At 37.8% G+C, this 27,537-nt stretch overlaps 1 protein-coding gene across 5 annotated transcripts; it reads left to right on the top strand.

Moving 5' to 3' along the window:
* Positions 1-27,537, top strand: Cd200 (CD200 molecule). 5 transcript variants are annotated; one of them, XM_046425199.2, is made up of 7 exons: positions 1-199; positions 7,538-7,619; positions 10,586-10,912; positions 13,058-13,330; positions 15,696-15,803; positions 16,195-16,314; positions 26,233-27,537. In XM_046425199.2, the coding sequence occupies exons 1-6, from the start codon at positions 188-190 to the stop codon at positions 16,284-16,286; spliced, it is 894 nt and encodes a 297-aa protein (XP_046281155.1). In that variant the 5' UTR covers positions 1-187; the 3' UTR covers positions 16,287-16,314; positions 26,233-27,537. The 5 variants fall into 5 exon arrangements, with proteins under 5 accessions (XP_046281155.1, XP_046281158.1, XP_046281154.1 ...); XM_046425198.2 differs by lacking the exon at positions 1-199 and adding an exon at positions 1,200-1,254; XM_046425202.2 differs by lacking the exon at positions 7,538-7,619 and having other exon boundaries at positions 3-199.

The following is a 27,537-nucleotide window of genomic DNA, read 5'->3' as shown; positions in this document are numbered from 1 at the left end:
CCCAGGCCTTCAGCGAGCAGAGAGGGGCACCACCATTTCTGGTGCTAAGGATACAGACTGAAGCAGGTGACGCTTAGGATCCTCTCCCCTCCCCGGCATAGCTCGGGGGCAAAGACTGGTCGGGGAGAACTGCCGGCCCTTTTCCTAGCAGCAGCCGGCCACCCCGCGCGCACGGCTGGGATCCAGAATGGAGAGGCTGGTGAGCGGGGCTAGGGGATGGAAAGGAGGGCGCTGGGTGGGCGAAGCGGAGCCGGTGGTCTTGGGGCGGACAGCAGGCAGGAAGAATGCAAGGAGCCGCGGCTGATCGCGGTCTAGTCCGAGCTGGTCGGAGGTGCTGATGGCCAACGCATTCTTCTCAGACATTTACCCTGCTGAGAAGCGACTCTTGCCTTTTAAAGGGTGGTTGACAGGCAGTTTTTGGTGTCGTGGTTCTCCTGAGGAAAGGATGCTACCCGGCGAGGGCGAAGCTTCCCGGAGAAAGATTACTGCTTTCCGCCCAGAGAAATTGGGGCCGGGAGGCGAGCGCTGGAGGCTGCGGGTGCGTAGGGCGTCTCCACTGGCTGACTGCAGCTCCCGGGGAGAGCAAGGCACAGCCTGTCTTACATTGCCCCAAGAAGGGGATGACAAGCTTTGGGCTGGCTCTGCGCTGGCGACCAAAGATGCGGTGGGGATGCAGAATTCCTATCTCGCTTGCTCCCTCTCTTGCCTCTTTGGTGCTCAGCCTTGCTGCCTCCTCTGGGCTCTTGTCTTGGGAAGCCATGAAAGATCCGATAAAGCGGCAGCAACAATTGAGAGGGGATTGAAACGCTTTGTGATCCTGTTTCTTGGAAGGGTTAAACCCCAGGATATCTAGGGAGGCCGACATTTTGTTTATTCTGGATCTGTTTATATGACCAAAGTTAAAGGCGAGGATGTTCGTATGCCCTATAATATAATTAGGTAAAAATAATCAAATACGATTAAAGCCTCAAGGTAATATACTCATATATAGTTTACTGGCAAGACCACACAGCCAGTTACTTCATTATCTTTTTTTAACAAAGGAGAATAGTAGTCCGTGAGCTAGTGTCTTTTTCTGGATAGATGCTCTTGATCATCACAACAAGGAATTATTACCCCATTTTACAAATAAAGAAACAGGAAGAGAGATTAATTTTTCTAAGACCATGTGGCTACATGTGGTAGGGTGGGGGTTCAGACTTAGAAACTCTCAGAGGAAGAGAGATGTGTACCTGCCAGGTGGGCTGTTTTGAGGTAAGGTCTGGGCCTTGGTAAATCTGCCCTTTTCTGTGAGGGCCATTGTGGATTTCTTTGTTTTCATGATTGGAATCCTGGTTTGTTTCCATTGATTAATCTCTTTAGCTACCTCACAGGTTTTGGCATTTATTAAATCCTAGACTGCAGTAAATACTGCTAAATACTTTATTCCTACTATATGCTTATGAGATAACAGCAACATTGATTTAGTGCTTATTTGTACCAGGCACTATTTTAGGAGCTTTGCACTTGTTACAGGCTGAATACCCATTATTCAAAATGCATGGGACTGTATTTTAGATATCAGATTTTTAAAAAAAAATTTTAGAATATATACATAATTTATACATAATGAGATATCTTGGAAGCAAACTTAAGTCTCACTCATTTTTAATGTAGACCTTATACACACAGCCTGGAGGTAATTTCATAAAATATTTTTAGTGCCTCCTTTATGATTACAACGTATCAGATAATGTGAAGTGTAGAATTTTCCACCATGACATCATTTTAACATTTAAGAGTTTTAGATTTTTGTAGCATTATGAATTTCAGATCTCTTGCCTGTATTTCATTTAGTCTTTTTAACCATGACGTTAATACTGTTATTTATTTATTTATTTTTGTCTCGGGTAAAATGATTTGTCTTACCTTATACATTAAAGTATTTGTTTTAGACAAAATTCAAGTCAGCCAGAGTCTTCCTTTGTGGCTACCATACAGTAATGCCAGATAGACTTCTTTAAAAATAGAAATCCTGTTGTTTTCAAGTTGGCAGTATTTTCAGTTACTCTACTTAGAGTAGAGGAACAATTGTGATTTTTTTTAACAGTGGGGTTTTCTTTCAGATTACCTTTGACTCTGTCACTGTATTTTTGTTTCTTAATATTGCTGGCTCCCAGTCCACAGTTTTGCATTTTGGTATATGTCTGCTTTTTCTCTTGTCCTGAAACAGATTTTCTCTATGAAATCCCAATTCTGCATTTTCTCATGACAGCCTGCTAGGGCCTGGGTTTTCAATGAGAGAAGCACATAATTATTTCTTATAACAGCATGGAATTAGGATGCCAATATCTCTCGCCACAATAGCTTTAACTGAAAATAAAACAAAATGTGTTGGTATCTGGCAGGAGATCCTGAGGAAACACTTGGCTGACTTTTTTTCTGACTTTCTCACACTATAAAATAGAATGGGGCAGTCCCGGTAATACTGAGAAATTTTTCAAATAGTCACTGGGGCACTTCAAAACTAAAGGCTTTTTAATGTGGTGCCTGTGAGTTGGTGAGTAGTGCGAGGTGAGCAGGTGTTATGGGGGCTGAGTATATTTTCAGATAGCACATCATCCATGACTTCCTAAAGGCAGTAACTGGTATTAGCCTTAGATCTGTGAAAAAAAGGGGAGAAATCAGCAGATAGGCATGGCATGCTCATGGTATGCTTAGACATTAAATAATAAAATACATGTGCAAATGGTAATTTGTCCTAATGGCATGTTCAGATATAAATTTTATTCCCCCATAACCTTAGAAATGTAAGGGAAAAACCAACTTGTGCCACATAGATGAATATCAGTGTGCACCATGATGGAATTCCTTGGGATTTAGGCAGAAAGTCTGATTGGGCCTCCCTGTCTGAAGATGAGGAGGCACTACTTCGATATTGGGTGGCACTGGAGATAGGACCACAGAGAGGTGATACATCATCCCTTCCAGGGCATCCCTCTCAAAAGATCTACAAAGGACACAAATAGAAAATGTGTTGGAGATTCTCCATCTCTGGCAGTTTCAGTGGATACGAAAGAAGAGAACCAGGGATTCATCCAGACTGTGACAGTTCAGGTGCTCCCATGAATACATCCACCTCTTGAGGACACGTGGGCCCCAGAGAAACTGAGACAAGCCTGGTTCTGATGTTCATCACAACATTAATCCCAAACCACGGACTGGGCCAGGACAACTGGGGCTCCTCTCATTACAGCCATATGCCTAAGTGTAGCTTAGGCAGGTGGTTACCTCTCTTCCTGAAGAAAAAAATCAAAGTTGCATAATGAGATTAATGTTTGCAAAACATCGGATGATCTAACCTGCGTTGACAGTTCTACTGAACATTTCTCAGTAAGTTTTAGGTCATGGTTACCCTCTGAGGGATGAAAAGATATGTACTAATTAGAACTAAGATGTCTATACAGTGGGAAGACAAAAACTTATTAAAATTGGGATGCTCCCACTGGGGACAGGAAAAGGAAAGATAAATTCCTGTGGCAGATAAGAAAAAGATATTTAGGTCGTCAAAGACTCTGTTCCCCCACCGTTCCCCCCAATCCTAAGGCCACAAGAAGAAATTAGAAACCCCAGAGAAATTCAAGGATCCAGTTTAGGGTATTGGGGAAAATGAACTCTAGCAGAGCTTTTGCTATCATTTATTCTGTCTTTAATCACTGTATTTAAAAGCAACTGTAAAAACAAGGCTTAATTAAGGCAACCAATGAGAATGAGGTGATGAGAATCCCTCAGGTACCAGCCTTTGCAACCATGATATGGAACTGAGGCTGTTTAAGTGGATATGGTTCAAATAGTTTAGAAGGAATCTTCAAGTTATAGCAGAAGCTGGAGCTAAGCAGGTCTGACAAAACATCTGCACATTTAGAGCAGAACACCCACGCTGGGTTTGTTGTGGCAATAGATTGGAACTTGGAGAAAGTGGTCAGGATGTCCTGAGGTTTTTGTGGGATAATAGAAAAAGTGGTTAGATAAGAGATTATTTCTAGCCAAACAAGACAATGTCCCAGCCTCTGAAATTTAGCACAGTCTGAGAAGATGTTTCAAAATTGGCAGTTCATGTTTTAGTATTAAATGTTTTCCAATGGACAAGAGCGAAGAAACAGAATAACAGACTGGGGTGAGGGGTGCTAGACAGGTGGCATGCAGGTTAGGAGCAGTGTCTCAGGGTCTGGGGCATAGGGGGAGCTATGTTTTGGAAGAGGGCATTTTCTCTCAAGGTGGAAAGTGGACTGGTGTGTTTAAACAAGATCTGGAACTGGTAGGATGGTAGACATAAGGAAGTAGGAGCCTTTGGGGGGCGGGGGTGGGGGTGGGGGCGATTAAGTCTATTTGGTGCACCAACAGGCTCACAGACCTAACCAAAAAATGCTTCTGAGGCACAAGATCGCTGTGCCCTAAAATGACTGAAATCAGGTTCACAGAAAGCCCTAAAAGATCTAAATAAAAGTCAGGGAATTCATTTTTGGTAGGGGAATGGTTTAAGCAAAAATGCCAAGGTAGGGAATTGTGTGGTGTGCATTGAGAAATAGATAAGAGGGGAAGGACGTGTAGGGAAGCAATGGAAGATGAGTTTTCAGGAATGGATCAAGTTAGGTGAAAATGCTGGAACTATTTTCTTTAAAAAACCAGGGAAGATAGAAGGTTCTTAAGGGTGTGGTAACTTGTACAAAGATGAATATTAAGGAAAATCTGTCTAATAGTATTATGTATGTATATAAGCTGGATGGTGAACTTAATTTGAGGTGGGATGCCGTGTCTGCCTGATCCACCACTGTCTCCAAAACATCAGGGACAGTGACTGGCATGAAGTCAAACTCAGGAGAGATTATTAATGACAGAATAAATGATAGCAGAAGCTCAGTAAGTAGGAAGACAACTACACAAAACACCCAGTGTTAGGAGTCGAGACCAGGAAAGGTGAGGAGCAGGGACTTCACAAAGTATGATGTATTGTGTAGAGTGACTAATGACATGTCTGGGAAGTGAGAGAATGTGAAATCCAGGATGACTCCAGTGACTGGGAGATCAGATTTCACAAGAGAAGTCATTTTGATGAATTTAGTGTCATTCATAAATGTATTCATTCACTCCTTTCCTTTCATTCGTTGGACCCACAGCACTGGAAGCTAACAGAAAACCTAAAAGAACTGATGCAGAAAAAAGCTTGGTAGTTTCAAGGCATCCAGAGGGTGGTGAGGGGGAGCTGGAGGGCAGGGAGGAGAGCACAGTGAGTGAGCTGGGAGAGCATCTCTGGAGGTGCTGAGCCCCAGGGGTGGAGATGGAAGCCAAAGACTCCAGTCAGACATCTGTGGGGGATGCTTTATCACCACCAGAGTTTCCAGAAAGTTTCTTAGGGTACTAGTTTCAAAATTGAATATAGTATATTGTTCCTTAGGGTACTAGTTTCAAAATTGAATATAGTATATATAGTTTCAAAATTGAATATAGTATATTGTTCCAGGGCAATGAAGCAGGGATCTCTGTGTGACTAAGAGTTTAATAATTCCTTATAATAGTGATTTGGTAAAAGGCAGTAACAATATCATTTTATTAAAACCAGAAACATTACAGTATTTCTGTAGTGGATTATGGTTAAGAGCTCTAGAGCCAAACTGCCTGGGTTTAAAATCCAGCCTTTCTAGCTGTGTGGCCTTAGGAAAGTTAACTTCTCTGTGTCTCATATTCTCCATTTTGGAAATGGTGATAATAATGTTACCGCTGTTTATCAGTGATGAGTCCTTGCTTCCCCCAATGCTGAAGTATATAACACCAGAGAAGCACATGGAGGCAAGTGTAGAGTGGAACGTAGAAGCTTTATTAAAGGACAGCAGAAAAGACTTCTCCAGGAGGAAGAAGGGGACCCAAAAGGCAGAATCCTTGGAAGGAGGAGGTCTTCCCTGTTTTATAGTGAAGGTCTACTTTAGCTTTCCTGGCATTCCTGTGGCATTCCCTGTCCTTTGTTCTCCCTTATCTTGCAGTGATGGAATGTAGGTGGGAAGGCCCAAAGGATGGGGGACCCCTGGGCTGAAAGAGTAATCTGGGCAGGAAGGGCCTGGGGTGTTTGCCTCGAGCTGCTTCATTAACGTTTCCTTGGGATGGGCTCTGGGCATTGGGGACATAACAATTCAATTTCCCCAAGTGCTGCTCTGTTTTCCTGGATTCCATTCTCAATAATGGCCTCCATTTTATTCATCTTACTTGATATTAGACCCGATTTACCTAACTACACTAACTACCTATCTTTAAATCTGGTTTCAGTAAGAGGGTTCTGTAATAGGTTTATATGAACTATTAGATGAAGTAGTTTATCTCAAGTGCTAAGAACAGTGTGTGGTGCATAAGAAATATTCAATAAAGGTTGTCATCATTAGTGGTTTCATCACCTTAGGCAAAATGGAAGTTGGAGAGTCGTTTTCACATATTATCTTGTATGTTTTTGGATTCTGGTCTTTTGTTTCTGTCTCCTGGTTTTTTAAACCAGACAGTCAGGCACCCACTACTTTAGAGCTCTGCCACAAGAAAGCAGGAAGGAATCTCAAGTTTCGCACAAGCAAGATCCTAAACATTCAAGTTTCATATGAAAGACCAAGGACATAAAATTCATGCCAGAAAAAGCTAGAGAAAACTTAAATTTCTTACACATCTTTATTTTATTTTATTTATTTATTTTTTTGGTACCATGGATGGAACGCAGGGGCACGTGACCACTGAGCCACGTCCCCAGCCCTGTTTTGTATTTTATTTAGAGACAGGGTCTCACTGAGTTACATTTCTTGCTGTCTTCCTTAAAATGAACATCCATGGAGACCAAGTGAAGGAATCCATGAGACAGCTGTAGGGAAAAGTTCAACTGAATACACCCTTCCTGCTCATTTTTGAAGAAAGTGATGCTCCAAATAACATTCCCTTAAATAGCCCCATGGCTTACAAGAAGGCCAAGGATTTCTGCCTAGACACATGGAAACAAAGCAACGAAGAAAAAAAACAATCAAATTAAAACCAGTACTGGTTTTTTAAAAGGTGCAATTTATACAAAACTTGTGACATTTGCGGGGGAATCTGACTCCACAAATCTCTAGGTGGTTACGTGTTTCTGAAGTGTTTTCCCTTAATACTAACAGACATGGACCATTTGAGGAGTGGATACATTCTCCATTTGTATTCTCTGCATTTTCTGTATTTATTTAAGGTAGTGTGTTTTCCCCAGTGATCCTACATCTTTGAGACTTTGCTGTTGACAATGGTGGTTTAGGAGCAAGGCCACCCATTGCAAGGGCCAATTGCTATTACAAAAGAGCCACACTGCAGCTTTGCCCTCTCCACATCCTGAATACTCTGTTATTTCTTCTATCTATAACCTCTAACTACTTCCACAAAACCAAATTCTCTGGGGAAAACTTAACTCTCCAAACATGTCCTGAAATAGCACTTAGATGGAAGATTCCTTGGCCTTATCCAAATGCAAACCCCATTTCTGTACTTTGCTTTCTGTCTTCAGGTATTCAGGAAGCCCTTCTGTCATCTGTCCACCTACAGCCTGATTTGGGGCATGGCAGCAGTGGTGCTGTGTACAGCACAAGGTAATGATGCTCAGTTCCCCCACCCCGAGTAAATGCAATGTCTGGGGTGGACACTTTGGCCACTAACCACTGTTTGTGATGCTAGTCCCATTTGTCTCCATGAATTATTGAAGCATGTAATTTGCTTGGAAGAATGGGAGTGGTTCTTTCCGCTTTTCACATGTTTGTTTGCAGAAGAGAAGAACAGCTGTTTCCATAGATGAACCAGGCTTATGAAAAATATTCTCTTTGAGTTAAATTATGTTGTCATTTTTCACCCACCAAAAGACTTTAAGACATAGTAATTCCTCTGTTTGTAAGGATATGGGAATGATTATGGGAGTCTGAATGGATTCGATATTTTTGGAAGACAATATCACAACCTTAAAACTGGGCATGCCCTCTTTTTACAGAAAAATATAGAAAGTAATGAAATATAGAGGATATGTAGGTTCACATTATTTATCATGTAAAAATCGTACCCATGCCATCTGACTGCTGAATTCCCTATTTCTCCCTGCTCGACCCCATAGGTCACTGCTTATTTTTCTGTTGGACTTTATTTTCTAAGTTTTAATTTTTAATCATTTTCAGTGTATTGTTTCTCAACATTGCCCACAGGGGAAGGTGATGATTGTGAAGGACAGGTGGGCTTCATGCCCATCAAAACCCTGGTCCACAATATCCAGTATTTACCAACTGATTGGAAAATCTAAATGGGTTCCATACCAGCAACAAAGAATGGTGAAATTTCCCATCAGTGGCTTCTTTCATAGTCAAGGGGGAAAAAATTACCTAGGTGTTGAAACCTACTTTTGATCTCTTTTCCACCACGTTCTGAAAGCAACGATTTCTTCCATTCTTTGCTCTCCAAAATTTCAACAAACTTTCAGGACACCTCAACCCCACCAACAGGTGTTGCCTCCCAGAACCTTCTCTATGCCCCAAGAGTATCTATCATTAAATCTTGAGTCACACAACAGGGGTCCAGAATATAATCTGTTACTCTGCTTCTCTTTTTAACCCTGGTACTGTTGGGGAGTTACGTTTTTTTTTTTTTTAACTTTCTTTCTTTTTGGTGCAGTCTTCTTTTTTTTTTACAATAGCTGCCAACATTTTGTCTATTTTATTCATCTTTGAAAACAAATTTGGTGTTTTTAATCAAGTCTACATTTTATGTATTGGTATATTAATGGATACTTTTATCTTCATTAAGGTGGGGGGTGTAGGTTTGGGAGTAAGTTTATATTCACTTTCAATTTCTCTTATTTTCTAATAAACATAATTAGGATAAGATTTGTCCCTCTAAGAATTGCTTTACCTATTTCCACAGATTTAACATTTTTTGCTATCACTGTCATTTAGTTATAATTTATGGTTTCTGCTGATTTCTAGTATAAATAAAAAGTTAAAAGAAGTGTGTAAATTTATGATTTTATTGCATTGTGAAAAGTGTTCAAGTCCACAAAGTATAGCAAATTTTGGTAGCTGATTTCAATTTTAGGAAATATTTTATATGTGTTTTGAAAAGATTATGCAGTCTTTGAGTATTATATATTTAAATTATATATATATATCCATAAATGCTATATAGTATGTATGTAAATATGAAATGTTTTATGCTAAATATATAAAGTATATGAATAAACATTTTTTTCAAATTTTCTCTATCCTTATATTTGATGTTTTTTTCTTTGTTTATTTTAATATAATGGAATTAAAGATTCTGAAAGATGTATAGTAAATGCCTATGATAAGTGTGGATTTTTAAATTTTTGTTTGTAATTTTATTCATATTTGCTTTATATATTTCAGAGATAGGTTGTTAGGTGCATAAGATTCATGACTGATATATCTAACTTTAAATTGTTCTTTTCCTCATTTTGAATAATTTTCCTTCTTAAAATGCTTTGTCTACTACTCTCTTTTCTCTCTTTTTACAAATCTTATTGGATTGATATTGGAACATTTAAGTCTGCTCATTGAATTTTTCTTGAATCCCTTTCATATCCTTATCCTTTTGTGCTACATTCTGGAGGAATTCTGTGACCTGAACTTCTACCCATTTACTGTGGTATCCATTCTGTTAGTTGAGCAATCAGTTGAGATTTTGTATTTTTCTTTTTGCACATCTCTAATTTCTACCATTTACAAAATTGTCTTCTTACACACTTTGGATATATTCATGTCAAAGTATTTATTGATTTATGATACCTTTATTTATTTGGTCTGGCTTCTTGGGTTTGTGGACTTTAGTTTTCCCTTTTCTTTGTGTTAGTTTTCTCAAATGCGTGGTTGTTTGTTATGAGGTGGAGGTTTCTCTGTCATAGAGAGTAAGTGGCCAACATTGCAGAACACAAGAAATTACTGTTATAAAATTCAGTGAAAATGGGGATGCATAGATTGTCATTGGGTACCAAAGCTTCAAGGTCCTCATAGGTACCACAAGCCTCCCAGAGCGCTGTCTTGTATATCTCTCTATCCGATGTGCCTATCCTCCTGCTTTCTGGAGGCAGCCATCTCTGTGATATCTCCTTCCTTTGTAGGTTGTGTGTGTGTGTCATGAATAGAGCTGCTCTATCTTCTTTGCTTAAACTGACCACTCTGCCTGTTGTCCTTTGGCTCCTGGCTTCTACCTCTCCAAGCATGCACGTACTTGGTGAATCTTCTATACAGTCTAGCAGTTTTCATCTTCAATCTCATTCTACTTGTTTTCCAACTTACAGGGATTCTCCACAATTCCTGGTCTCTGAGCATTTTCTTTCTTATTATTATACTCTATTACTCTACTTTGAAAGATGGAACAAATATATATTTCTCTACCAATAATAGGTATGTAAATAATTTTGTTTTCTTCTTTGCATTTTTCTCTTTTTAAAAATTGACTTTCACATACACCTTGTTTATTATCAGGAAAACATGTTCATGTGTGTATGAAAGTATGTATTAAAGTCTTAAAACACACATGTTCTTTTATGGTTCTATAGAGGAAGTGGTGACCCAGGATGAAAAGTTGCTGCTGAACACACCTGCATCCTTAAGATGTTCTCTGCAATCTGCCCACGAAGCCTTGATTGTGACATGGCAGAAAAAAAAGGCTGTAAGCCCAGAAAACATGGTTACCTACAGCAGGAACCATGGGGTTGTGGTCCAGCCTGCCTACCAGGGCAGAGTGAACATCACCGAGCTGGGACTCCAGAACTCAACCATCACCTTCTGGAACACAACGCTGGAGGACGAGGGGTGCTACATGTGTCTCTTCAACACCTTTAGTTCTGGGAAGATCTCGGGAACAGCCTGCCTCACCCTCTATGGTGAGAATCTCTGGGAATGCACTGCCTGTGGGGAGACACTATTTGCAGGAATGTTTGGAACATGGTGGTATGGCGAGTTGTTCAGGTTCATAATCACAGAATGGCTCACTAGAAGACACAGCCTTTCATGTCTCTAGCAGCTATTTGCTGTGGTTTTCCTTTTCTTTGAGGGTTTGTGGTGCTATCCTGAGTTGTTCTGCTGGAGCTCTCTTTCCTCTGGAGATCTTGTTGTCCACATGACTTTGGGCAATAATGAGGGCAGCAAGTTCTTCAGAATCAGTGGCACCAGTGAGACCTGGCACTGCCCTCATCAGTCATGTGGCCCCAGAATATCTGGTATGCTTTCTCCACTGGAGTTTCTTTGTCTGGACAGTACATGTGAAACAGACTATCCCTGGAGTCTCCTACAACTTGACCCTCTTGGATCTAAGGACAAAGCCAGATTTTGCTGACCTGGAGACAGCTTTCTCTTAAAATCCAATAGGCTTAGTTTGATGAGATTTCTTTCCTCTTCACTATCATGTTGCTAAGGATTAGGATATAGGGATAAGGGATGACTTTGAGACATGGCACACTTGGCAGTGGCTTTAAGAAGGAAAAGACAAATTTAGACAGGGTTATTAAAAATATTAATGTGAGACTTTAAGCATGCCAACATTATTGGCCACAGGAGGAGAGGAGATTCAATGAGGTCACAATTTAAGGAAGGCACCACAATACCAAATACAAGTTTCTTTCATTTATTTTGCCTATGCTGTATCCTCTCTGCAGAATCTTATGTCAGGTTTTCTTCTTGCTTTTCGATTCTGTCATTTTCTGTCTGTCCATTCGCTTCTCTCCCACCTCCCTCCTTCCTTCCATTATATTTCCCTTCTCCTTATCTTGTTTTTCTTTTTTTTCTTTCTTATGTCATAATTTTCGGATTTCTGTTCCTATTTCTTCTCTTCTTTTTCTCTCATCTTTCTCCTACTCTGTCTCCCTTACTCCTAATTTTCTGTATTATTGTTCACCTGAAAATCAGATGACTCTTGAATTTTGCAGCTTGTAATACTGTTCTCTTCCACCAAACCTCTCCTTCTAAGCCATTCTTTGGTACATCTCCAAAGAATCTGGACACCTAGTCTGGCCACATTAATCACATTCCTCTCTCTTCCTTTGTTCTCTTTACCTCCAGTGCTTGCTTTGTTTGGAATCTGGACATTCTTTGGACACAGCTGTAGTTCTACAACCCTACTTCTCCTTATCCACCCACCTCTTGAACCTAAAGGTATAGACCAGCTTTAATTTGGTGCTGCCCTGTAATTGTCTTGGAGGCTCCAAAGCCAACTAAAGAATATTCTGCACTGCTTGGCAGAGATAAAGTCTACATTCCAATGAAATGAAGTCATTGGGGAAATTTTAAAAGGGAATAGGCTATGGCTGGCCTGAAAATTATATTTTTTTCTCATAAGCTAGTTATTCTCTATTAGGCCTCACTCTATTAGGTGAGGCCTAAAGTCCTTTAACTGCCGTGTTTTGATTTTTCAGGTTATAGGCTTGGAATTGCTAGTTTGTATTTTGTGTACATCTTTCAAACAGAGATTTTCCAAGTCTTCTCTCTGTATCCTATTTGCTCATTCAGCTTTGAGAAAAAAAAAAAAGAATGGGTATCACTAAGTGGCAGTCCTTCTTGGGGCTGTCTGTTCTGCACCTACCCTTGTGCTTCTGATAGGTGCAGAGTACATGTATACAGGTGCTGGTGGGGGTTACTGTCAAGCTACTTGAGAGGAACACCCAAAAGAAGGGAGAGGTGCTACATTATTCATGCAAGAGGAGAACATAATAATTAGGCTTTAAAATATCTGAGAGAGACAAGTAACATCTGACTTTTCCATAACTTTCTATCCATCCAGCTAGTTCTGCTGGAGGCAGTTACAGAAAGGGCCTTTCTCATCGTAGGTTTACACCAGGCCATTCTCTATCCTGCAGATCAGAGAAGGAGACCTCAAATAACTGGGAAGGCCCCAGCCCCAGTGGGTGTGGGATGTACGACCTCATCTAACTAGTTTCCATTTGTCATTCTGTAAGGACCTTTTCCTCATCTCTGTAAGGAGACTATGTGCTTAACTGATGGCAGGTCATATATATATATATTTTTTGTCCCAGTACAGCCCACAGTATTCCTTCACTACAATTTCTTTGAAGACCACCTAAATATCACTTGCTCTGCCACTGCCCGCCCAGCACCCATGATCTCCTGGAAGGTTGCTGGGTCAGGGATTGAGAACAGTACCGAGAGTCTGTTACACCCTAACGGGACCACATCTGTCACCAGCATACTCCGTGTCAAAGACCCCAAAAGTCAAGTGGGGAAGGAGGTAATCTGCCAAGTGCTGTACCAGGGGACTGTGACTGAGTACAAGCAAACTGTGAACAAAGGTAAGAGAAGGAGGGCAAAGATGGCTATGGTCACATCTGCATATATCCGACTGGAAGGTGGCAAATATCCTTCAGAGACTTTGAGTCTCTCAACAAAGGAAGTAACTGGGGAGAGAAAGGTACAAGTAAGGAAAGAGAAGCAGAGTTGAGGAAGCAAATAAAGCAAATTTTATAGTAGTCTCCCCTTATCTACAGAGGATATATTTGAAGATGCCCAGTGGATGCCTGAAACTGCAGAAAATACTAAACCGTATGTGTATGTGTGTGTGTGTATACACACACGTATATAATATGGCTTTATTATATTATATATAATTATATTTATTATATAATATATATACATATATACATAATATAAATATATGTATATTATATATAATATGGTTTTATTATAGTTATGTTTACACCAATAATAAAATAAACAAATTATAACAATGTACCTTAATAAACATTTGTGATTTGGGTCCATTATTAAGTAAAGAAAGCATTACTTGAACCCAGCACTGTGATACTACAACAGTTGTCTGATAACCCAATCAGCTACTAAGTGACTACCAGGCTGGTAGTATACACTGTGTGTATACACTGGACAAAGTGACGATTCACATTCTAGACAGGATGGAATGGGATAGTGTAAGGTGTCATCACATGACTCAGAATGACATGCAATTTAAATTTTATGAATTGTTTATTTATGGAATTTCCCATTGAGTATATTCTGACCACAATTGACCATGGGTAACTGAAATCAAATTGCAAATAAGGGATAGTACTGTACTTTGGGGAATGTGATACAGCACATTGTTCACTTATCAAATGCTATTGCTGATATGCATTCATTCATTCATTCATTCATTCATTCATTCATTTGTTTCATTCTAAGATTTATTGAGTGTCTGTTATATACTAATCTTTAGGTTGAACACAACAAATTCAACAACAAGCAAGACTCAATCACTGCACTTACAGAGCTTATAGCCTACTAGGGATACAGAAAAGTGTCTGGGAAATTGTAAAACCTCATGCTTCAAAAAGAAAGTAGTGGTTCACCATATGGGGACTGAATGTGGAGAGGTGGGGCATCAGCTCAGTTGGGGGGATTAAGAAGGAAGACCTGACATCTGTGATGAAATCTCTGTATAACCTACAGTAGGAAAGGGCCCATCTGAAGAGTCTTCATCACTACTTTGAAACAATCTGTCTCCCATTCAAGCCCCTTTTGCTCACTTGTGTTTCCTTCTGAACTACTGTCTATGAGCCTCATAGATACAAGAAGTGAGAACTGGGTGAGGGAATAAAGGGAGCAAGTCTTAGTGATGATAGCCAGAATTTTATTTCTCCTGTAATTTTGAAGCATCAACTCTTAGATGAGCACTCAGTAATAAACTTCATAAAAATATTGCTGTTCTTTTGGGTGCTTAAAAAAAAATGTGGCAAAGCTTTCCTGTGTGAAGCTCACTGGCCAAAAGGGTTGTGGTGTTAGATTTGGGCATTTGTGAAGAGATTTTCAGGTTTAGCCAAGGCAAAGTGTTAATTTCACTGAAAAACAAGAAGAGGAACATATTTTCTATTTGAGGAATGCTAAATTCGACTTATATAATGTTTAAAGCCACTGGTATATTAGTTTACTCTGTGAACATTTACTAAAAACCTTGAAAAGTATTAGACAAAGCACTGGAACTGTAGAAATTAGATAAATCCCTGTCTGAAGGTTAGTTAAATTGTGATGTGAAAAAAATCCATTATGGAGAAGATGCTAGACACTTCAGCTCTTTCTTTGCTTTGTGTTTCAAAGTAGTACTGAGGAAGACATTTAGGCCAAGTTCCATTACTGACACCTGGAAAGAGTTTTAAAAACAAAGACACAGATTAGAAAAAATGCAGTAAAAACATCGAGACAAGTTATATCTGGGAGTTGAAATCATGAGGTTCATGATTTTCTTTGCTTTTTACTTAGTACATTCCAATAAACTTGCATTATAGGAAAAAGAATATGTGCTTTGCTCTTCTTCCTCTTGCTGCTTTGATTTGAAGCTCACTGGCTTCTCAGAGGTTCGGATTTTAAAAAATCTGTCAGATAATAATAATAATACCTGACTTAGAACATTTTGAGCATTAGATGAGATAATACAAAGACCTTACTATATAGTAACTGCATAAAACATGTTACCATTACTAACGTTATCTAGATATTATTAAAATCATCTGAAGTCATGAATATAGATCTCCGTAGGTGTGCATTTAAGGTTAATTTCAGTTAAAAACTCTTGTAAAATCTCATATCATACCTGTTGCTATATCAGTATTTTTTTGCCTCAACAGCTTCCTCTTGTGATTTTCCTTTTTCTACCTTCAATATCCACAGGCTTTTGGTTTTCAATTCCACTCTTGTTAAGCATTGTTTCCCTGGTAATTCTTCTGGTCTTAATCTCAATCTTATTATACTGGAAACGTCACCGGAATCAGGACCGAGGTGAGTCATTACAAGGAGTACAAAGAATGCAACAGGTTCCATGATTGTTTTAATAATTTGGGAATCATCTGAAGTTATGAATTAGGGGATGGCCACATGTGTTTTGTTTGTTGTTTCCAAAATACATAAATTGTTGGTGCAGTTTTAAAATGCTTTAGAATTATTTTATTGCAATTGGATATTTCTCCTTTTCATTTGCTAAGATGTTTCAAAGATGAATTATTTTATGAGCCGAGAGAGAAAGAGGGCTCAGGAGAGGAAAGAAATGAGAATAAAGTGTTTATTTGATCACAATGGAGTCATTTGATGGCAGAACCAAAGAAAGAAGTCTGGCACCCATGCAAGGTCCTCTCTACCTGTTAATAAAGGACAATCTTTTCTCTTTTTACAGCATTCCACAAGCCAGCTGCCCATTTAAGAGACTGTGAAATTGTCCAATATGATCACTCATTAAATAGCACTTCCTATGTTATACTCCCATGATGTCTCAAACACTATCGGCAACATACAGGTGATCCACACTTACAGTAATTGTGTCATGTCATTCTGCCCTTGTAGGCTGTGAGTTTCTCTTTATCCCCCACAGCATCTATCACGACATCTTATTTATACCACATGTTCAATAAATGTTCATTTATTGAATGAATGAATGAATGAAAGGGATGATGGATAGATTTTTTTAAATGAATTTTTTTAATTTCCTTCCTTCTATTGTAAATTCATTACCTCATAAATGCCAAGTCTAAGATATTGTGAGATATTATAGAAGAAGACATGCCTTAGAAACAAGAGAAGTGACCTGTATATGTAGAAAGATTAAAATTTCTTTAGTTTCTGAAAACAGTGCACTATATTGCACAAGTTGTTAAAATGAGCACAAAGTTTCAGTTTGTGTTATGTGAAATGGGAGTTTCCTAGGGCGAGGGGGTAATATGGGAGTTTCCTGCATCTTAGATGGCTGAAGGTCTGGGCTCAGGAAAGAAAAAATGTTGGTTTTGAGTGTTATTTTAGTTTTTAATTTAAAATCCCCTTCAAAGACTACCTTATTTTCCTTTTCATTTTATGTTTCATGGACTGGGTCTTTCATGTTCTAGTTTCCTTGATCACTTTATTTTGCATAAGCCTTACATTAATCCCAAATTAATTCTTGTGAATTTATAAAAGAAGCAGCAAATCTTCAGTGTCAGTGTCAGCCCTATTGCAAAAGTAAGTGAAGGAATTTGTTCTATCTGGAAGAGGAGATTACAGATCAGATACTCTTATGGCACATGAACACATGCCATAAAACACATAAGCACTGGACAGAATATCAAAGACTGAAATTTGTTTGATTCCTCTTTATACAAATATTTCACTTTTCTAATTTGGAAACTAAAGCTCAGAGAGGGAATTCAACTTCCTTCTCTAAGGTCACACAGCTTCTTAACAGCAGGCTAGGACTAGAACCTGGGTCTCCTGACCTCTGCCAGAATGCTCTTTTCATTATAGATGCCCTGGATTCCTGACTTGAACGGAGCTATTGTTATCAGTTGCATTAATTTTAATCTGTGCTTAGTGTATTGTTCTTGTGAAAATGCAAGCAGAAAAGCATAGAGTAGTCAAAGTAATTTTTAAGTTTCTCTTGGGAAAGAGTCTTATAAAACAAACTGTTAAAGCCCAAGGTAAATTCCACTCGTTAGGGATATTTGCAATGTCATTGCCCTGTGTTCATTAAGCGAAAGTTGGATTTTCTGGGAAATGCAGTTATTCAAAACCATATCCAATTCTTGAAACAAAAAGAGACAGTTTATTTCTATGCCCAAGTTTTTCCTCATTTATGAAATAAACACCTCAACTTGTGTTAAAGCTTGTAAGCACTAGGATTACCATTTACTGGTGATGTCTTCATGACATATGGCCAATTCAGTAAATTTCTCTGAATGTTCTGTGGCATATTCTAAATGAGTTGATTTTGACTGATTAAAAAAAAAAATTGACAGCCAGAGAATGATTCTGTATACAGCTAGTAATACCAAATGTCAATTATGCTGATAGCTTACATGCTCAGAGCTAAGGAAATGGTGTTTCATTAAGACCAAATGTTAAGTTATATTTTCTTTTTTTAAAATTATTTCTTCAAGTAAGGAATTTTGATGATTAATTTGTGAGAAAGGGGAATAGTCCTATACATAGGGCTTTCATTTTTCCTTACTTTACTTTTGTTTTCTTTTTCCTTTTCTTTTCATTACCTTTCTAAAGCACTAAATTTTGAGGGCAGGGAAACATGATCATACAGAACCACAGCCAGGATTCTGAACCCTGAAAAATGATGCTGTGAGCATAAATAAGGAAGTGAAAAAGAGGAACTGAGGTGTGTGTGTATTTGTGGGTGTAGGTGTGTGTTCAGAGTTCGTAGTGAGGTAGAGAGGAGAAAGATGAATTAGTGCTTGCATTTATTAAGTGAATCATCAAAGATGATTCTTTAATCATCTTTGTGGAGCTGCCCAGTAGCCAGTAATAAAAATCTGTTCAAGTCAGCCCTGTTTGATAAATGACCAAAAAAAATTTTTTAAGGTCATCATTACTATTCATTTACCCACAAAAGTCAACAAATTTATAATTTCTGCACAGAGGGGTCATCGCCAATGGTTGATGTTATCTTTGCAAAGAAGTTAGCCTTGACTGACTTTTCTTGTGATGTTCTTTAATGACAGAAAGCATGACACCAGTTTTGTCAGCTGTACAGTTCATTTTGGAGGAAGATATGATGAATTATAGGCCACTTCTCTGCACATTCCTAATAGGATCATGAGTTATTTCCCTGGTGACTACCGTAATAAGACTAATAAACTTCAGAGAATATACTTTTTTTTCTTTCATAAATCTAGTACTTTATTACTGAAATAGAAAATGAGAAAAACATTAAAATTTCCTAGGGAAATTTTCCATCTCATAATAGTTCTTTCTATTAAAATGCAGTGGTGTCATAAGTTTGTGCCTTCCCCATATAGGACAAAGAGGTTCAGACTTGAGGTTGAGAATAATATTTTATTTATCTATTTATTTGGTACCAGGAATTGAACCCAGGAATGCTTAACCACTGAACTACATCCCCAGCCCTTTTTATATATATATATTTTATTTAGACACAAGGTCTTGCTGAGTTGCTTAGGGTCCTGCTGAGTTGCTGAGGCTGGCTTTGAACTCATGATCCTCCTGACTCAGCCTCCTGAGCCACTGGGATTATAGGCGTGTACCATGGCACCCAGTGAGAATAATATTTTATTTCTCATTAGTCCACCTACCAATGATTACATGTTTCTCAGAAAAAAAAAATACAAGAAATTTTACTTAAGAGCAGACCATTGTGGACATATTTGAGTTGTCATTTTTTTGTCTGTTTTGTTTGATTGGCAGTGCTGAGTTGAAAAACCATAGAAAATTTAGACCAATAGTGTAACATACATGTTCTAACTTCACTTTGTCTTAAACTACTAGCAATTTCATGTAGGAATATATTTTCCAGCCACATGATCTTCATGTTTGCCTTGAGTTCCTTCAGTTCACAGTAATCTGTGAATGGATCCTTGCAATGAAACAATCGCCATGTTAGGAAAACCCCATTTCCTGGGTAGGAGCACAACACTGTCTCCTATTTTAAGCTTAGTACTACCTCAGATAAAAAAAGCTCAATAAACAAGTTGTGGTGGTGAAGGAGGTCATCAGTTCAAAGGACATTACAAATATTGTTCCTAAGACAATTTGGATTGCAAAATAAGATTTTCATACTCATCCCCACTCCTACCTTGGTGTCCTCAGACTTCCAAGGAGAAGGAATGGGATGCTTTGTATGGGGAAAGCAATGGGGAATCTTTATTGAACTGCTCAGTGAAAAGTCACTTTCTAGGTGACATTTCACACTCCAAGGCTATTTTCCTGAAAAAAAAAAAAGTTTACAATTTTCACACATGTATAAATATCACCCGATATGACTAAATAGCACAATAAAATCTGATCACAAAGTTCTTACCTTACAGGCCCTTAAAATCTGGACATTCTTGCCTAGAGCTGTTCTTTGCTTCTCTGCTCTTCAACACTTAAACCCACCTTAGATTACATGACCCAAATTTTGCTTTTTAGTGTATGGGAATACCTCTAGGAGTCAAAACCTCACAATATCCTACCCAGTAATTAAATCCCAGTTCACTTCTCAGATAGCACACTCATTCCCTTGGCTCCTTATCCTTCTGGCTGCTTTGTTTAATTTTTGTTGTTGTTGCTTTTATTGGTTCATTATAGTTATACATACGAGTTGGGTTCATTTTAACATAATCATAAATGCATGGAATTTAGTTGGCGCATTGCAGTCATGGGACTGTTTTAAGGAGATTTGCCATCAGTATTAGTGTCTTCTGTTAGACACATTAATGAAAAATCAAGAATGAGAAAATATCCCAGCTGAACAACCCTCCCACATCTCTGTTGCTTTTGCATTTTAGCTTGCGTTCTTTAGAGTCTAATTACTGGTTGCTTTCTTTTCCACCGTCTTGCCCTTCATCTTATCCCTACCACTAAGCTTGGCTCTGAATAGATTTAAGCTTTTACTCCCCGCTGCTACAAGAAATCAACTTGATGGTCCTTAATCTGGAAAAGATTGGATTCCTTTATGAAAGTACTCAGCATGGCTTACCTGAGAAGGAAACATCATAAATGTTGTACTAATTTTCTATTGCTTCTTTAACAAATTATCACAAATTTAGTGGCTTACAACAACACAAATTTGTTATCCTGCAGTTCTGCATGTCAGAAGTCCAGAATGGTTCTCATCCACTAAACTCAAGCCATCTATCTAACAGGGCTTCCTTCCTTTCTGGAGGGAGTAGTGGACAATCCTTTTTTTTTTTTTTTAAACGTAGCTTTTAGAGACTACCCATTTTCCTGATCCTTTTGTCACATTCTACCTGCAAAGCTAGCAACAGCCAGTTGGGTCTTTCTCCTGTTGCATCACTCTGGCTGACTCTATTGCCTCCCTTTTTCCCTCAGAAGGACCCTTGTGATGACATTGTGTCTACCTCTATAATCCAGGATTATCTCTCCATCTCCTGACCCTTCATTTAATCAGTAAAATCTCTTTTACCATATAAAGTTACACATTCACAGATTCCTGGAATTAGTATGTGGACCTTTGAGGTGACCATCATGAGGCTACCACAAATGCATAGAGGGGTTGGGAGTGAGCTGGGTAGAGGAGCAGCTGTTAACTGACTTCCCAGTGAAAGCATTCTGTGTCTGTAATTCCACAGCCTTAGCTTTGTTTGTGGTTACCCTACGTCAAAGAACATCAGAAACTGGTCAGAATCTCTGAGCACATCACTTTGATTTTCTCATCCATTTCCTATCTCAAACAAGGCAGGGCTTTATTTTTCAATGTTGTATTTTGCCTCTCAATTCTATAACCCAAAAGCATGACTTCTGCTGTCTTCCCTTTTACTAACCATCACTAACTCTAATGTTACAAAACCTTTTCCTTTTATTTGGAATCTTGGTTCTCATGTATTTCTGGCTTCTCTCTACTCACAACCCCCTCACAAAGGCAGGTAATTCTGGGTTCCTTTAATAGCTTAGTCATAGGTAAGTTCATTGGATTCTCTGTGGAAGGTAAAGGTGGAAAGATTATACTTATTGCTGTATCTAGTGACATTTGGCATACCACATTGGTCTTCTCCCGTTTATTATAGCTCATTAAAACAGTGATTTTTGAGTCCATAATACTTGCAGAATATTGTAAAGCCATGATAGTTTTTGCAACCTTAATGTTTTCCATATCATTTCTAAAATTCTTTAAAATCCTTACTTATAGATCCAAATTGATGTCAACAGCCCATATACTGTGCAGCAGTTCTTCCACTAGCAGTTTCTTTTTTTTTTTTTTGAAAGGAAAAAGACTTATTTGTTCTGAAGAGAAACCAGAGTATGAAAGTTCTTTTGTATACAGATCATATATGTGTGTTATATAATTTGGATAATCTAATATTTATTATATATATATTTGACTAAACATAGCAGGTGTAAAAGTGTTAGAATTATCAGAAAAAATAAATTAAGAAATTCTCAGGGTGTTTGAAATGAATAAATGAAGTCTTTCTAACAGGATATATATTGGAGATATATATATTTCATCTAGAAAATGATGAACAAATGAGATTTTGCAAGACAAGTTTTGCAAAAATCACAACTTTAGTGTTAAATCCTACATGTCATGGAGGATAATTATGGAAACATCTATGGACAAGAGAACACCACAAGAACCTTTTGCCCTTGGTAAACACACAATACAGAATGTCACTAAGGCTGACAAGTGCTTCTAGTTCTAAGAGTCACTGATTTGTAAATTCCCCAAATTTCTCTTATATTTGTACATCAAAAAGAGAGGACTGGACTTATATTCTGTGAGTCTTTGAAAGATTATGCTGGGCATGGTGCCACACGCCTGTAATCCCAGTGCCTCAGAAGGCTGAGACAGGAGGATCTAAAGTTCAGGGCCAGCCTCAGCAATTTAGTGAGGCCATAAGCAACTTAGTGAGACCTTGTATCAAAATTCGAAAAATTTTTTTAAAAGGGCTGGGTATCTGGCTCCATGGTAAAGCATGCCTGGCTTAAATCCTCAGTACAAAAAAAAAAAAAAGATTATTTATTGAATATCTTTGGGACTTAGGTAGACAAGTTTATTTTAATCTACTTTAAAAGTATGTGTCTTTAATTTTTATTATTAATTTTCTAAATTGAGTACAGATATATATATATATATATATATATATATATATATATATATATATATATATACACATATTGTGTATAACATGATGTTTGTAATTGTGTAATGGCTAAATCAAGCTAATTAATGTATCATTTTTTCATATACTTATTTTTTGTAGTGAGAACACTTAATATCTACACTTTCAGCAATTTTTAAGGATACAATACATTGTTACTATAGTCATCAGATTGTATAACAGGTCTCTTGAACTTATTCCTCCTATCTGGCTGAAATTATTTTAATCTTATGCAAAGTTGCATGAAATAATTCAGAAACTAAACATGATATTTTAATTCTATAAAAATATTTCTTCCTTTAAGACTTTAAATTTTTAACTGTCAACTTTAGCACAGATGATTATAAATGTCTATAGATTTGGTTATTTTCCAACCAGTCATTATTTTCACTTGCAACTGTGACCAATTACTCAGCAATTTAGATCAAGTCCTATCTTTTGACAAATTAGCTGAGTACTTTTGGGCAAGCCATTGTGAGGATTCGGAAGGGAATACCTGGGACCAGAAAAGTGCCTTGAAACAATGGTGTGTTGGGAAACCAATTTTGGGGAACGCTGATAGATCTGCTCTTGCCAGCTTCTGTGGCACAGATATTCCCACCATGGTTAATTTCAGGTTACCAACAATTTAACCATCAGTGTGAATCAATAAAGGTCCAGCACACAAATGCAACATAGTTAGTTTCCAGTAAATAATTAGTTTCTGTTGGTACTAAATCTAAGGTCCCTCAAAGTTTTATCAGTGTTGTGAGTTGTACAAATGATAGAGGGGTGTCCAGTTAAATAGCTAAATGGAGGAAGACATTATAATTATTAGCAGGTAGGTTTTGAGAAAGATTTTAGAAGATACCTAAATTTAGACATGAGGGCAGGCATATATGGAAGTAGCAGTCTTGAGAGAAGTTTGGAGTGAAGGTAAGAGGGGAGATAAGATCAGAAAATATATGTACCCAAAAGCCTGCATGTGCCGAAAGGAACATATGATACCTAAATTGATTTCTAGATATGTGTATAGTATTTATTTCTTTTTGGATATGGGGAACTGTTTTGATTAGACTTTTTGTTTCTTGGAGGATGAAAAAAAAATAGTTAATTATTAAAGTTACTGGGAGTCAGGGTGTAGAATGAGAACAGTTACTGTGCAGAAGTGTATGAATGGGTTTCTAGGAAACCAAAAATGTCAGGAAAAGCATGCTAGCAGTGGCTTTGGGTCCCAAGTTGCCCTGGGCTGCTCAGCAGCACTGAATCATGGGTGTTCCATTTGGTTTCCCTATTCTTACTGTTTCCTCCTTTTTATTTTTTTTATTTTTTTTTTTATTTTTTATTGGTTGTTCAAAACATTATAAAGCTCTTGACATATCATATTTCATACATTAGATTCAAGTTGGTTATGAACTCCCAATTTTACCCCAAATACTGATTGCAGAATCACATCGGTTACACATCCACATTTTTACATAATGCCCTATTAGTAACTGTTGTATTCTGCTACCTTTCCTATCCTCTACCATCCCCCCTCCCTCCCCTCCCATCTTCTCTCTCTACCCCATCCACTGTAATTCATATCTCTCCTTGTTTCCTCCTTTTTAAAAACAAGTTCTTCATCCTCTGTTCTGTGTATCTTAAACATAACTCATAGTTTCTGTTCTTTCATAAAAGTGGTTCATAGATGACTCAGTTTTTTTTGTTGTTTTGTTTTTAAAAGATGCATCTGCATCTGAGCTGCCTAAAACCATAGAATCTCTAAGTGTGTCCTAGGTGTTTGAAATGACCCAGTTCTTCTGGTGATTCTCATGCATCCTAGAGCTCAGAAGCTCAAAGGTTCCATTTGAGTAAGAGTTGTGAGTAAAGTATGGCCCCTTTTGTTGGGAAGGGAGGGCATATGGATATATTTGCTAGAAAAGCTATATTTTAGAGAAAGGAAAAAAACTTTTTAAACTAGATGCAAAAAATCAAACATTCAGTCATTCAAAGTCAGGCTTAAGAGATTTAAACATCAAATTATTCTAGTGCCCCTAAAGAAAACTATGCTGTCATTTGGATTATTATTCTGGATTCCAGTCAGTGGTTGGGTCATACGAAAATGTTATTGTTAAATGATAATCCAAAAGAAATGGTCATAGGGGAAAGTGCTTAGATTTTAGAGGAGAAAACTTTGGAAGTGGGAATGTTATTGGAGATGAAAGGAAAACATGGACTGGGCACTAAAATATTTAAAAGGATGTTCATGGGACGAAAGGAGTAGATTTTCTAGAAGTTATATTTAATTCTCACAGCAGTGTATGAGGAAGATGTAGTTATTTCTGTCTTACAGATGATAAAACCAAGGCTTGCAGAAGTTTATTCATTCATTCATTTTACAGATATTTATTAATAAGTTTTCCATGTGTGTTTTAATAATTATAATGAGCAAAAAAGGACATTGCCACTCTTGTGGAGATGATAGGCCAGTGGGACAGAGAAGCCACCAGTGAACTAGAAAGAAAGGATATGCTCTTAAGTCCTGAGAATGTGACTGTTAGGAAATAACACAGTACATCACACAGAAGGAAAGAGAATTAGGTGACAAGAAAACTATTTATGTGCAATTTGTTTGGAAGATTTCTCTGAGGTGGTGATGTTTAATGATCTTTACTGATGAAATATACACTAGATTTGAAAGGAGAGAATAAATCAACCATAGAGGAGAGAAGGCGAGGTGGCTTCTAGCAAACGAATGGCAGATGTGAAAACTGCAGGGCAAATTTCATTGATATTATAGAACAATGTTACACAAATGTGGTCTGAGGATGTTTGCCCTTCTGAGAGCCATTTCTTACTAAATCTGAAGTAAAATAAGCACATAACTGAGTAGATATGATCACAATTTGACAGTAATTTTATGTCTGTTGAATCCAATAATTAAAAATGAGATTATAGTTAGAAAACTAGAGTTACGTTTTATATATATTTTATTTTGGTAATAATTCATTGGGGTTTGGTTTTTGTTTGTTTGTTTGTTTTTTAGTATTGAGCTAATTTGGGGGGGAAATTGTACTTCTTTGGAACATTAATAGTTGATATTAGACATGTTGACAGGCTCTGAAATATCTAGAACTTCACAGGTTCTGGTAAATTACCCAAGATTACATAGAGAGTGAGAACTAGAGCCAGGATAAATTGTAGGGCTTATTTCAAGTCCACATGCCTTGTAGAGAGGAGCATGTCCTCTCAGGTTATGCGCTAGAAAGTCAATAGCCCCTGAAAAGGTCCCTGTGTCTACTTTGTGACCATTCCCAACGTGTGGTCTATCAAGTTACTCTCCATTGGGAACAAAGCTCCAGGGCTTATCAATAAAACACATTTAGATCATTTGACATTCTTGAACATGTCATTTTACTTGTAATCGTAGGTGATTCTCCAGACTGATATTTCTTGGATGCCCTATGTGTTTTTTAAAGAACATCATGGTTCACTTATCATTTTGGGTGGGGAACATCTACTTCTTCATCTTTACTGATGAAATATACACTCGATTTCTGAGTTTCTTAAACCTTCTATTGCATATCTTCTTAAAATACATGAACATAGAAATTATGCATGTCCAAAGTTAACATCTTGGTCTTTCTTTTATCCAGAGCCCTAGAGGAGCCACACGGAACTCCTGAAAGATTTTCCCTGATCTACTTGAATCTGATGTAAGAGGAAAGAAGGAGGAAAATAGGTCATTCTCCAAGGCACTTATATGAACAAAAGAGGCGGGAACGAATGTTTTAAGAATTCCATGACTTTTCACTGCCATCTAAGCTACTCAGTGTTTGAAGTCCAAGAGAAAGTCATTTTACCTCTCAGGTCTGTTGTAGGACTTGATTTTGTAAAGCAATGCAGTGTTGTGCTGTTGGAAGGCACTGGACTTAGAATCAGGACGTTGAGCTCACAGGCTGACGTGGGCTCCCACCGGTGGGAACCCTGTGTTAATCACTTTACCTCAATGAGCGTCTGTGTCCTCATCCAAAATGGTAACAGTGTTGGACCTGATAATTTACCATGCAGTTGTAAAAATTGATGAAATTCCAGGAAGAAAAAAAAAAAAGGAATAGGAAAAGGAGGAATAAATGAGAGAGAGAAGAAAAAATATGAAGGGTCCAAAGAACTTTTCTGAGACTACCTTTGCCTTTCTGTTGTTCTGTCTCTTCTGTTGTTCTTAGGCCCAGGAGCCTGTTTTCCCGCTGTTTGGGATCTAGTCTATTAGCTGCTCACTGTTTTGCTAATTGTTGACCTTGCTAGAACCTTTGGTTTCCCTGCCATTTTTTTTGTGTGCTTCTCTGAGGTTTACTATGATGAAAATAGGACAGAATTTATTGTGAAATAACATTGGCAACCTTAACTTATCTACTTAACTTATTTTTGTAGCAGTATAAATAGTGTTAGTCTTAGACAATAGCTCACATTTTAAAGACAGCATGCTTCCCCTGACCATTTGTCCCATCCTATGACCCCAGCCCTCGTTCTGAACTCAGTCTAGTGTAAAGAAAATATATTATGAAAACAGATATTTAGACATCCTGTAGATCAGTCAGCCTGTTCATACACTTGGCCTCTCCTGGATCCTTTTCCCATGAATTAACAACTTCTCACCACAGGAGAGGAGACAAGTATGAACTTACAATGACTTTATCTTAAAGATATTGTTCTAACTAGTAGAACAATATGGATTCTTAACCATAAGACCGAATTAGTGTGTTTCTTTTCAGTATTTTTTCCCTTGTCTTTCTCTATCCAGTGACCTAGAAATTAAAATGTAAGTTGTTTTCATTGTTGAATTGAATATTTATATATTTAGTAAGTTTTTCATGTGTTATTTAATTCTGTATTATTTCTTATATTTGTATTAAAGTACTGAACAATTAAACGTGTCACCTATAAATATTTGATGTATGCTA

Source organism: Marmota monax, unplaced genomic scaffold, assembly GCF_021218885.2.
Source record: "Marmota monax isolate L192 unplaced genomic scaffold, Marmota_monax_Labrador192_F-V1.1 WCK01_AAM20220418_F8-fsc00119, whole genome shotgun sequence".
NCBI lineage: Eukaryota > Metazoa > Chordata > Mammalia > Rodentia > Sciuridae > Marmota > Marmota monax.
Note: the sequence above shows the minus strand (reverse complement) of the source record. Positions and strands in the feature narration are given on the sequence as shown.